General features: G+C 46.0%; 1 protein-coding gene across 1 annotated transcript; it reads left to right on the top strand.

Moving 5' to 3' along the window:
* Positions 1–224: 224 nt before the first annotated feature.
* Positions 225–12,699, top strand: LOC117386138 (nuclear factor 7, ovary-like). Its single transcript, XM_055228913.1, has 11 exons — positions 225–266; positions 1,893–2,481; positions 3,410–3,505; positions 3,830–4,063; positions 4,245–4,392; positions 4,473–4,499; positions 5,229–5,831; positions 10,369–10,795; positions 11,073–11,406; positions 12,019–12,219; positions 12,313–12,699. Exons 2-11 carry the CDS (start codon positions 1,903–1,905, stop codon positions 12,337–12,339), a joined length of 2,676 nt encoding a protein of 891 aa, XP_055084888.1. The 5' UTR covers positions 225–266; positions 1,893–1,902; the 3' UTR covers positions 12,340–12,699.
* The last annotated feature ends 300 nt before the right edge of the window (positions 12,700–12,999 follow it).

Raw genomic sequence — 12,999 nt, 5'->3', positions numbered from 1 at the left:
TAAATCCGTCTCTTTTGAATGATTTGAACGTTGTTTTCCTGTTTGCATGTTCGTCGAGCTCAAATGAAACTGTCAAAAAAAAAAAAAAATCCTGTTTCTATAGTTTATGTGAATAAATTGTTTTGAGTTTTAAAATAAAGTACAGTTTTTTGTTTTTTTTTGTTTTGGTTGTGAGTTTCGTTTTCAGTGAAGCGGTGACACATTTCCACTCCTCCCACAGAGACGGGCCTGAGTCTGCGGAGAAAAGAGACACAGATTAAACTGAGGTAAACGCAGCAGATTCACTGAACACGGCAAGTCAGTTTATTTACTTTTGATCAGATTATTAAATACCCCAGTACTGCCAGTCGTAGTATTAGTATTAGTATTAGTAGTATTAGTAGTAGTAGTAGTAGCAGAGATTGTAGTAGTAGCTGTTGTTGTGGGGAGTTTCCATGTGAAGATGACTCATGTGGGTTTGTTGAGGCTTGTATTAGAGATTCTTATTTTTAGTCTTTTATCTGATCCAAAAGTTCAAAGTTTTGTTTAAAATAGTTTAAAAATAGTTTTGGGTCATTTCTGGGACGGTTAAAGGCCCAGCTGACCGTTTTTCTGACGTATTTGAGCAAAAATAATGATTTGAACGAAGATGAGAAACAAATAAAACACGAGAAAATAGAAAAATGCCTGTTCCATCGTTTTTACACCGTGTGGCACAGTGGCGCAGCAGCCTCGCCTCGCCGTGAGAAGGTGTCAAGTTCAGTTTACCGTCTGGCTGAGGTGTTTATTCGTAGAGTTGGTTTGTTCTTGTGACTTCACACGTGGTTAAAGGTGATCGACTTTTCTGCTCGTCTCCACTGAAATGCTGTTGCGTTTCCTACGATGTTCCACAGTACGGTATAAGCTAACGACAACTAGCATAATAACAGCGCAATTCCTGATTATCTGACAATAACACGGTTTATAATCAGACGTTGACGGTGCACAGTGGATTAATTTTGACCTGAAGAGCTGATTAAACAGAATCTGACCAGGGACAGGACACAGTTTGGTCAAAAAAATCAAGAATCTGAGCGAAATTCATCCGCTCATAATTATTTTTCCAGACCAAGGTTTAGTTCATTTTCATCCCTGACAGTTTGTCCTGCTCACTAGCGCCTCACAGTGGTCACGTGATGCTGCTGTGTCGTGTCCACTCAGCTGATTTATTTTTCTACCATGGATCTATTCAAATAACTGTAAAGGATCCGGCTGTTTAGAGCTGACTTGAGTTGGACTAGTGGCCACTCATGGTACTACAACGAAAAAAATCCCTATTTTATGGAGCGAAATGTGATCACGAACTGGTCATGCTCAGCCAACAGGGTCTGACAGGGACTCACAGCACGCCTACAGCTTGGAAAAAGTCAAATTTGGTGAGTTTTTTAACGTATTTTCAGATTTTAAAGTTTTTTTTTTTAGCTCTAAATCCATCTTTTGTCTTCAGGAACGTATCCGAGGTGCGTCAGAGTAAAGAGGCCCAGGACAAACATCACTGGGACAGAGGACAACAAACATCGTTGCTGGATTAAGGAGAAATCGGAACATGGAAACGTGTCCATGAGACTGTGAATCGGGACGAGGGGCCCTTTTTACTCTCACACACCTGAGACACTGTCCTGAAGAAGTCAGACTGCAGGTGGCGCTGTCGTCTTGTCTCAATCGGTAGAAAGACGACACCAAAATGTGTTTAAATCAGCTGAGTGGACACGACACAGCGACGTCACGTGACCACTGTGAGGCGCTAGTGAGCAGGACAAACTGAACCATAAACTCTCAAAGAGACAAACTAAACCTGATCTGGTCTGAAAAAAATACTAAAATAAAACAAAAAATCAAGTACGACGACGTTAAATGTGCGTTTTCTTTGACAGAGTTGAGGCGATGTCGTCCGGCGTCGCCCTCGACCCGCTGCCTCCTGACCACTTCCTCTGCTCCATCTGCACAAACGTCTTCACCGACCCCGTCACCACGCCCTGCGGACACAGCTTCTGTAAGTCCTGCCTCCGTCGCCGCTGGGACCGGGGCGACTTCTGCCAGTGCCCCACGTGCAGCAAACGATTCCGCGCCCCTCCCGAAATGAGCACCGACTCGGTCCTGGACGAGGTGTCCGTCCCGCTCAAACGCAGACGAGTCCAGATTCCAGAGGACGCGGACGGAGCGCTCCCGGTGGATTGTGACATCTGCACCGGAAAAGCCTCAAGAGCCGTGAGGTCGTGTTTGGTTTGTCAGGCGTCGTTTTGTTCTGCGCATTTAGAGGATCATCTGCGGGTCCCAGGGCTAAAGCGGCACAAGCTAATCCAGGCCGTGGACAACATGGACGACAGAGTTTGTCCCGTACACAATAAAGCGCTGGACTTGTTCTGTCGCGACGATGGAGTGAGCGTCTGCGTCCTCTGCCTGGACTCGGAGCACGAGGAGCACAGGGTCGTGTCTATGGAGGAGGAGGGAGCGCGGCAGAAGGTAACGTGAAAAAAAACTGAAAATGGTTTATGTTTATGTCGTTATAAAGACAGAAATGGACTCCTAGTGGGCTAAAGAGGAACTACAAGCAGGACTGTAGTTTTTGAGTTTCCGTCTCATGGACCTTCAACAAAAACAAGGGACATTTACCTCGACTCACTTCTCCAGAGACGCCACACGGGGGCAGTGTTCAGTCAGTGACGCCTCTGGCCAAAGCGTGGTACTACAGCCCAAACGCAACAGTGACACCTCTGGCCAAAGCGTGGTACTACAGCCCAAACGCAACAGTGACACCTCTGGCCAAAGCGTGGTACTACAGCCCAAACACAACAGTGACACCTCTGGCCAAAGCGTGGTACTACAGCCCAAACATTCAGATAAATAAGTTAATCTTTTTACATGATTTATCTTATTAGACTTGACTTGTTTTAGTCGTGGGACTCACATAAGTGTCTCGTTCTGCTTTCTGAGTGGATAATCAGCTTGAAGTTTCAGGTAAAGCGATAACATCTCCATCCCAAGAAGAAAAGTTACACAGTGCACCTATAAAGTGTTTTGTTTTTTTTTAAATGATCTTTTTATTGACGTTTTTCAGCATAATACTGTCGTTGATAATAAACTTATACATGTGTTATCAGTATAGCTTAAGTAATAAATAAAAAATAATAAATAAATAAATAAATACATAAATAAGTAAAATCAATATATACAGAAAAATAAATCTGAAAACAGAAAAATAATAAAATGATGAATAAATAAAAATAAATAAAATAAAGGGGAGGGGTCAGGTGACACTCTGTTTTTGCATTTTCACGTTAGTCAAAGTTGAAAAGTGAAATACGTCCCATCTGAAGTGAAACATGTCGACTTTCTCTAAGCTCTAATTTAACTGCAATATTTTTTTTTATTTTATATTTTTGTTTTGAAGGAAAATATTGATTCTCTGATGCGTCAAATCCAAACGATGATTGACGAGAGAAAGGACAAAATAAAGGAGTTCAAAGGCTCTTCAGGAATCAGAAAAGTGAGTCACAACTGAAAATAAACTGTTTATGTGAGTCAGAGCTCCACTTTCAGCTGATCAGTAATGAATCTTTAATCTTTAATGTGTCTTTTGTGTAAATTGTTCCAACATTTGAACAGGATCTTGTACATTTATGATATTATTATTCAGATTTACCTGCATTTCTCAACAGTTTTACCTCAACTTTTCGTCACAAACTGCCTCTTGACTCATTCAAACAAAATAAAACATCCAGAACCTTTCTCATTCTAGTTCCACCTGTAATTCCACCTCTGCGCCACACGTCTGCGCTGTTCGCTTTTCATTTTTCATCTCTGTTCAAAGCAGACGGTCCAGAAGGTGAACCGAAACATGGACGCCGTTTTGAACATATTCACAAAAGACGTGCAAAAGACCCGGACCAAAGTGAGAACGAGACTCCAGGAAAAACTCCAGAGATACAAGGAACGAGACGAGAGAACGGTCCGAGAGCTGGAGGAGGACATCGGGAAACTGCAGAAGAAGAAGTCAGACCTGGAGGAGCTGAGGAGGAGAGAAGATCCACTGTGTGTGCTGCAGGTCTGAAGTTCACTCTGCTCTTCAAACTGTTCAGATGTTTCTCCATGTCCTCGTTGTTTCTCCTCCCTGAGCCTGTGAAGTTGTATTTGGAGTGATTCATGAATGTTCCACAGTACGGCATTAAACGTGTACATCTCACACATACAGGTTCTTTTCTCTGATTTGTTTTTTGTCCTCGTAGACGCTGCAGAGGCTGAGCGGCCCGTCTGAGGTCAGGGAGTGGACGGGAGTCGTGTCCTCCTCAGATGTTTGCCTGGACACGGTGAGACTCGCTGTGGCTAAAATGGTGCACAAGTTTCACTCCGTGCTCAAAATACTGACAGAAGAAGGTAGAATTTACGTCGCTCTGGTCACGACTCGAGCTCCGTTTGGGTTTAACATCACAACTTTTCTTCTTTTTTTGCTGCAGAGATCAACAAAATGAAGCAATACAAAGGTAAAAGCAGCTGAAGGTCCCATGATGCACTGCTCTGACGCTGTTTCTTCATCACGAACTGACCTGGACCACACGTTTAACGCACGAACCTGCAGATTTAGGCTGAAAACGCTCTGTTCCACCCTGTGATGTCATCATGTGGTGATACAGGAAGTGCTCCGCTGTGTTTTTAAACGCCACACGCCTTCATTTCTAGAATAATTTGGCTCATTTCCGCTTTGAAATTGCCAAACTTGACTAAACAAAAGGTAAAAAGGAGGTGCTAGCGTGTAAACTATCACTCGATGACATCACAAAGTGGACCTCTCTCGGGATCAGTGGATTCGTTTTGCAGATTCTTGTGCAACATTGGTTTATAAGTCCGTTTGTGAAGGAGGATGACGATGACCCAAATACCGAACAGTCGTTAAAGGGGCGAGGGGGCGGGTCAATGTCTGAACTACGGACGACTATGGACTCGTCTTAAAGGGACAGTCCGTCACTTTTCCTCCGTGTATCTGAGCTAAACGTGTCCCGCCCCAGTACAGATGTATTTTATGAGCAGCTGAGGTCAAATTAAGTCCGTTGTTTTCTGTCTGTGTCTAATTATAAATGATATTATCGCGCTGTTAGCATGCTAGTTGTTGTTAGCATTACAGTACAAAATAACGTCTTGTTTTGTCTTAAAATTGTTCAAATTCTGCAGGAATGACGAAGGATTTACCCTAAACTATATCCTCTTCTTTTCAGAGTCGTTAACCTTTGACCCCAACACCGCCGGCCGCCATCTTTTCGTGTACAACTTTGACAAACGCATCAAGCACCACAAATACCCCGCCCTATTGGTGTCGGACGGTCCGCGCAGGTTCGGCGTGGCCAGGGTCTTCTCCGCTCAGGGCTTCAGCTCCGGGCGTCACTACTGGGAGGTCCGGGTCGGCCTCCGAGGAACCTGGGACGTGGGTGTCGCCTTAGAAACGGTATCCAGGAACGCCGACGTTACGGTTCAACCCCGCAACGGATTTTACGCCATCAGAAAAGATGGTCTCACTTATACGGCGAGCTGCGTGCCGCCGAAAGTCCTTAACCTGGCCCCGAGACCCAACGTGATCGGAGTTTTTCTGGACTTGGACGACGCGAGGGCGTCTTTCTACGACGTCGAAAGGAAAGTTCATATTTACTCGTTTATAGGAGAAAAGTTTAAGGGAAAGGTGTTTCCGTATTTTTATCTCCACAGCAGCGCAAAGAAATCTGAACCGATGGAACTGAGCGCCATCCGGGACGGCGAGGGCGCCACGGGGAACGGACTGAACAAAATGGAGGAACAACAAAAACAGGAAATGACGTTTAGTGTGAGCAGAGAACGAGGGAGGGAAGGAGGGAGGGAAGGAGGGAGGGAAGGAGGGAGGGAAGGAGGGAGGGAAGGAGTGGGGGAAGGAGTGGGGGAAGGAGGGAGGGAAGGAGGGAGGGAAGGAGGGAGGGAAGGAGGGAGGGAAGGAGGGGAAGAAGGAGCAAAAGTACGAGTAAAAGAACAAGTGGGGGAAGTAGCAGGAGAACAAGTGAGGGAACAAGGGAGGGAACGAGCAGGAGAGCGAGCGGGAGAAAAAGCAGGAGAACGAGTGAGGGAACAAGTGGGAGAAGGAGGAGAACAAGTGGAGAAACAAGAAGAACGAGTGGGAGAACGAGTGAGAAAACCAGGAGAACGAATAGGAGGACAAGTGGAAGAACAAGTGAGGGAAGTAGCAGGAGAACAAGGGAGGGAAGGAGCAGGAGAGCGAGCGGGAGAAAAAGCAGGAGAACGAGTGATGAAACAAGGAGAACGAGTAGGAGAACGTGTAGAACAAGTGAGAGAACAAGCAAGGGAACAAGTGGAAGAACGAGCAGGGGAACGAGTGGGAGAACGAGTAGGGGAAAAAGTGAGGGAAGAAGCAGGGGAACGAAAGAGAGAACAAGGAGAACAAGTGGGGGAACGAGCGAGAGAACAAGCAGAGGAACAAGCAAGAGAACGAGAGGGACGACAACCAGAAGAACGACCTTCTCAACCTGAGCTGAAGAAAGAACAGTGAGACAGAGGAGGAGAGAGAGGAGGAGAGCAGAGGAGGAGGAGGGCAGAGGAGGAGGAGGGCAGAGGAGGAGGCAGAGGAGGAGAGAGAGGAGGAGGGCAGAGGAGGAGGGACAGAGGAGGAGGGCAGAGGAGGAGGGGCAGAGGAGGAGGAGGGCAGAGGAGGAGGAGGGCAGAGGAGGAGGAGGGCAGAGGAGGAGGCAGAGGAGGAGAGAGAGGAGGAGGGCAGAGGAGGAGGGGCAGAGGAGGAGGAGGGCAGAGGAGGAGGAGGGCAGAGGAGGAGGCAGAGGAGGAGAGAGAGGAGGAGGGCAGAGGAGGAGAGAGAGGAGGAGGGCAGAGGAGGAGGGGCAGAGGAGGAGAGTGAGGAGGAGAACAGAGGAGGAGAGCAGAGGAGGAGGGGCAGAGGAGGAGAGGCAGAGGAGGAGAGGCAGAGGAGGAGGGGCAGAGGAGGAGAGCAGAGGAGGAGGCAGAGGAGGAGAGAGAGGAGGAGGCAGAGGAGGAGAGAGAGGAGGAGGGCAGAGGAGGAGAGCAGAGGAGGAGAGGCAGAGGAGGAGGGGCAGAGGAGGAGGGGCAGAGGAGGAGGGCAGAGGAGGAGGCAGAGGAGGAGAGAGAGGAGGAGGCAGAGGAGGAGAGAGAGGAGGAGGGCAGAGGAGGAGAGAGAGGAGGAGGGCAGAGGAGGAGGGGCAGAGGAGGAGAGAGAGGAGGAGAACAGAGGAGGAGAGCAGAGGAGGAGGGCAGAGGAGGAGGAGGGCAGAGGAGGAGAGCAGAGGAGGAGAGCAGAGGAGGAGAGCAGAGGAGGAGAGGCAGAGGAGGAGAGCAGAGGAGGAGAGGCAGAGGAGGAGGGCAGAGGAGGAGGAGGGCAGAGGAGGAGGGCAGAGGAGGAGAGCAGAGGAGGAGAGCAGAGGAGGAGAGCAGAGGAGGAGAGGCAGAGGAGGAGAGAGAGGAGGAGAACAGAGGAGGAGAGCAGAGGAGGAGGGCAGAGGAGGAGGAGGGCAGAGGAGGAGGGCAGAGGAGGAGAGCAGAGGAGGAGAGCAGAGGAGGAGAGCAGAGGAGGAGAGCAGAGGAGGAGAGGCAGAGGAGGAGAGGCAGAGGAGGAGGGCAGAGGAGGAGACAGTTTTCAACTCAACATCAAACCTGAGTGACATCTGTGACAGTTTTCTTTTCTTTTCTTTTCTTCTCTTTTTTTCTATGGAAACAAGTCGACCAAACAAGAGTCAGGTTTGTGGAAATGCGAGCTCCTTCACAGACTGTAAAGAAGTGAGTGAGTGAGTGAGACGCCTGATTTGTCTGTTTTTAATGTTCGTGAAATAAAAATAAAAGGATCATGTCTTTCTCATGACTTTTCTAAACGATTACTGTTTTATAAAATCATTTTTTATGAGCAAAATCAACAATAGAATCTCACAGTGAAGTTAAAAAAACATCATAAAATACAACTGACTTCAGCCTAAAGGTCAGAGGTGAAACCCCCGCTCTGGAATACTGCTGCTGTGCTCTTTAGCAACGCACTTACAGGAGTGTTTCCCTTTCCAAAGAGTTGATATTTAGTTTTAGACTTTGCTGTGGACATTTGGAGGTGTGACTCTGTGAATGATTCAAATCACTTCTGTTATCAGAGGTCAAAGGTTAATCAGCGACTTTCACCATCGTCTTTCACGTTTGAGCCAAAGGAGCGACTCTTTACACAGACGGTGCAGATACGGCTCCTTTGTGTTTTATATAAAGTCATAAACCTCGTTAAATCTTTAATCATTCATGTGTTTTATTGTGTTTTGTTTTACTGCTGAGAATAAAAGTGAGTCGAGGTTTGTGGGACGTCTCCAGTTGTTTACGTTCACGTCTCTGTTTGAGGAGTGAGCTGGAAATGATGTCACAACACAGCCCCGCCCCCTTTGGCTCTTTACCCAGCATGCCTCACACTCAGGGAGTTCAGTCTGAGGGATTTAAGAAGTGAAACAACAGAGAGACGCAAACTGTGAGTATTTTATTTATGTTTTTGTGTTAAAGAAAAGGACTTTTAAAATTTAAGTCACTAAACCCACGTCTGGGGCAGAGATTTAAAAAGTTTTATGAACAAAAACAAATTAATAAATGAATCTCAATCTGAAATTCTACAAAATGCTCTTTTTTTTTTTCCAGATAATGTGAGTTACAGTGGTTATGTGCACACTCAAAATGTTTATTTTATTTTATTTTATTTTATTTTATTTTATTTTATTTTATTTTATTTTATTTTATTTTATTTTATTTTATTTTATTTTATTTTATTTTATTTTATTTTATTTTATTTTATTTTATTTTATTTTATTTTTAATTAATTAATAAAAAAAAAAAAAACATAATTCGTTTTGTAAATATAAACAAAAACTGAAAGAAATGAGTACAGACAGAAGAAATGTTTAGAGACACAGAATTTTAAAACTCTGATCCTCATTAAAAAACACTGCGGAACATTTCATTTAAAGCTCAAACATGGAGCCAGAGCAAACACTTGGAGTTTATGAGTTTTTGTTTCTTTAAAATCCTTATTCTTGTTGTCGATTGTTCTGTTCAGGTCACACAGAGCGTAGGAGCTTTGGTTCTGACGTTTTTTCATGAGTTTTGGAGATAAAAGTTTCTTCAAATGTGACGTAAAACAGTAAATTCACGTGATGTTGTTCTGATCTTTGTGTTTCTGGTGAGAAATAAGTGCAGCAGGTGTCAGAAATATCAAAATAAAATATATAAAAATGGAGGGAAACGACCTACAAATCATCAAATAATAGAAATAATAATCATGAAGTTTATATTTCAAAATACGTGGACTTAAAGTGACTTCACCTTCACAGCCGTGTCGTTCTGTCTTTTCTGTGTTTGTGTTTGGGGGTGTTAGCGTGTTAGCATTAGCTGTGTTAGCATTAGCTGTGTTAGCCTGATATGATGTAATGTGGCTGAGTGACTGTGGTTTGAGTCACATTTGATTTACACAAGTGATGCAGCTGGAGAGCGTTTGTGAGAGAGGACGGAAAACAAAAAATCACACAGAACAAAAACCCAGAGTCAGAGATCGACAGTCTCACTTCAGTCAGTGTGTCCCAGGGCGGCTGTGGCTACAGTGATGGGAAACAAACACAAACAAACAAGAGAGAAGAAAAGATCTGCAGATATTTATGACCCGATATGTGGAGCCCCTGGACGCCTCCCTAGGGAGGTGTTCTGGGCATGTCCCACCGGGAGGAGGCCCCGGGGAAGACCCAGGACACGCTGGAGGGACTATGTCTCTCTGGCCTGGGAACGCCTCCCACCGGAGGAGCTGGAGGACGTGTCTGGGGTGAGGGAAGTCTGGGAGTCCCTGCTTAGACTGCTGCCCCCGGGACCCGGCCCCGGATAAGAGGAAGAAAATGGATGGATGGATGTGGAGCCGATTTCGATTATTTTCCCCAAATTTTGACGTTTATGTACACTGCACACGCCCCTGAGCCGATTTAAGACTGTGTCAGTGTGTGAGGCCCAAAGAAAAGCCCAAATATCGGCCCAAATATCGGCCCGATATATCGACCGACTGATGTGTGGTGGATCTGACAGACGCTCATCACGTCAGATACAGATATTATCATGATTCTATTTAGAAATAAATATGAAATAAACAGATAAACACAGATCACTTCAGTCAAGTCTATAATGAAACTAAAGGTGCACTGTGTAACTTTTCTATGATGATGTGACTATAGTGTTTAACTTGTTTATCATTTATTCATGAACAGGTGTTTTTATTGCTCAAAAATGGACATTCTTACTGTGTGGGCTTGCCTCTCCACAGATCTGACCTGTAACTTCGCCTGGTGCCCACAGAGAGCACCCACAGAGAGCCCGCAGAGCGCCCACAGAGCGCCCGCAGAGCGCCCACAGAGAGCCCACAGAGAGCCCACAGAGCACCCACAGAGCGTCCACAGAGCGCCCACAGAGCGTCCACAGAGCGCCCACAGAGCGCCCACAGAGCGCCCGCAGAGCACCCGCAAGAGCACCCGCAGAGCACCCACAGGGCACCCATGTCTGAGCGCCCGCTGTGCTGCATCTGTCTGGAGGACTTCACGTGTCCAGTGGCGCCCCCCTGTGGACATGTGTTCTGTCTCAGTTGTATTGGAGATTATTGGAGAGTCCAGGGTCAGTGTGTGTGTCCTGTGTGTAAAAACCACTACAGGACACGACCACACCTCCACATACTGCACAGAGGAGGAGCAGGAGGAGCAGGAGGAGGAGGAGGAGCAGGACGGGGGAGGTGAGTACAGCAGACAGTACACAGCTCTGAATGTGGAGGAAGAGGAGGAGGAGGAAGAGCACCTTGTTTAGATACTACATCAAATAAAGTGAAGTCAAACCTAAATGTTTGACCGTCGTGATGATTCTTCTTGTTCTCCTTGTTCTTGTTGTCCTTGTTCTTGTTCTCCTTGTTCTTCTTGTTCTCCTTGTTCTTCTTGTTCTCCTTGTTCGTCTTGTTCTTCTTGTTCTCCTTGTTCTCCTTGTTTTCCTTGTTCTCCTTGTTCTCCTTGTTGCAGTGATGAAGACCCGGTTCCTCTGGCTCCTCTTCGTCCTGGTGAGGTCCCATGTGACCTTTGCCCCGCCCCCCGCGCCGCCGTGAGGTCGTGCGTCACCTGCCTGCGCTCGCTCTGCCCTCTGCACCTACGGCCGCACTACCAGGACGCAGAGCTGGGGCGCCATCTGCTGGTGGGCGTGGTGAAGAACCTGGAGGGGGCGCTGTGCTCGGTGCACGGCAGGAGACTGGAGCGGGTCTGCAAGACTGACCGGACGTGTATCTGCGCCGTGTGCGTGCAGACTGACCACTGGGGGCACCGCAGTGTCAGCGTGAAGAGGGAAGCCGCCAAAAGAAAGGTACAGGACAGAGGAGGAAGAGATGGGACGATGGGCTAACCTGCCGCCACCGCCGCGCTCCAAACAGGAAGTGAACCTGTTTAACACTTTTAGATCAGCACTGTGGTTTAAAATAATAATAATAATGACATGACCAATCAGAAGTTTGGACACGCCCCCTCAGTCTGTGTGTTGTTGGTTTTTTTTTGGTTTTTTTCCCACTTTTTGTTCCCACTTTTTACATTTTATACACGCACAGAAGACTTCAGATATGTGAAGTAAATAATATGGAAGTGTGTAGTAAAGAAAAAGTAAATAAAAAAGTTAAACAAATCTAAAATTTATTATTATTATTCAAATCCTCAAAAAGCCATTTCACTTTTTTCCATAAGTCCTTGTCTCTGGCTTCATATATTTGATGTTTTTAAAATGTAGAAAGTGGTAAAATAAACCTAGAGAGTGTGTGTGTGTGTGTGTGTGTGTGTGGGGGGGGGGGTGGGTGTGTGTGTGTGTGGGGTGTGTGTGTGTGTGTGTGTGTGTGGGGTGTGTGTGGGGGTGTGTGTGTGTATGTGTGTGTGTATGTGTGTGTGTGTGTGTGTTGTACTAAACCCCTCGTGTCGTGTGCTTGTGCAGGTGCAGCTGATGCGCAGACAGAACGCTCTGACGCAGACGATGCAGGAGACGCTGAGGAGCGTGGAGGAGCTCAGAGCCACCGCAGACGTCCTGGACAAACACCTCCTCCTGGAGCTGGAGGCCGAACTGTGCGAGCTCCAGAAGAGCCACGAGCAAATCCAACGGCTCCTGCGCACGGAGCACAGCCTGCACTTTATCCAGGTGAGAGCGCACGGATAAAGCTGCACCCTGGAGCTTTTCTGCGTTTATTGCGTTCATAAACTTAATAATAATAATAATTTCTTTTTTTTCCAGAGTTTTCTGCTCATGGCTCCGTTCTGACAGAGGGATGAACATATCAAGTTTTATTTATTTATTTTTTATTTTTTTAAACCATTTTTAATTTTTAAAACTGTGATTTTTTAATTTATTTTTTAATATTTTAAATATAAAATACTGTGATTGTGTCGGGATGAATTTACATTTGTTTTCATATCTTTGCAAACTTGATCATGTTGGGTAATATGTGTACCATGCGCCTCCTGCTGGCTGAAACACGCCTCTACAGTCACATGTCACTGTCTGGTTTTAGTCGAAGGATCTGGCAGCTCCAGAGTGAGGCTCATTCTGCTCTGTGATTGGATGATGGTCATGTGACACAGTAAACTCAGTATTTGATTTGTTTGTGTCAGATAAAGTCACACATGGAGTAAAACACAGTGGTGTCTCTGTTTTTTGGGTTTGTTTTTTTTTGGGGGGGGGGGGGGGGGGGGGTATTTTTATAGGAAGTCATTTAAGGAACTCATTCACATGTTTGAGTCACTTTATTATTAGTCTGTTACATCTCCAAAGCTCAAAATGCTCAGTTCCACCTTGTGATGTCATCAAGTGGTAGTTTTCATGTTAACTCCTCCTTTTACCTTTAGTTCAGTCGAGATAAGAGACAACTCCAGGACTGAAATGATCCAAATGATTCTATAAATGAAGGTGTGTGGAGTTTAA

Source organism: Periophthalmus magnuspinnatus, chromosome 18 (assembly GCF_009829125.3).
Source record: "Periophthalmus magnuspinnatus isolate fPerMag1 chromosome 18, fPerMag1.2.pri, whole genome shotgun sequence".
In the NCBI taxonomy this organism is placed as follows: domain Eukaryota; kingdom Metazoa; phylum Chordata; class Actinopteri; order Gobiiformes; family Gobiidae; genus Periophthalmus; species Periophthalmus magnuspinnatus.
Note: the sequence above shows the minus strand (reverse complement) of the source record. Positions and strands in the feature narration are given on the sequence as shown.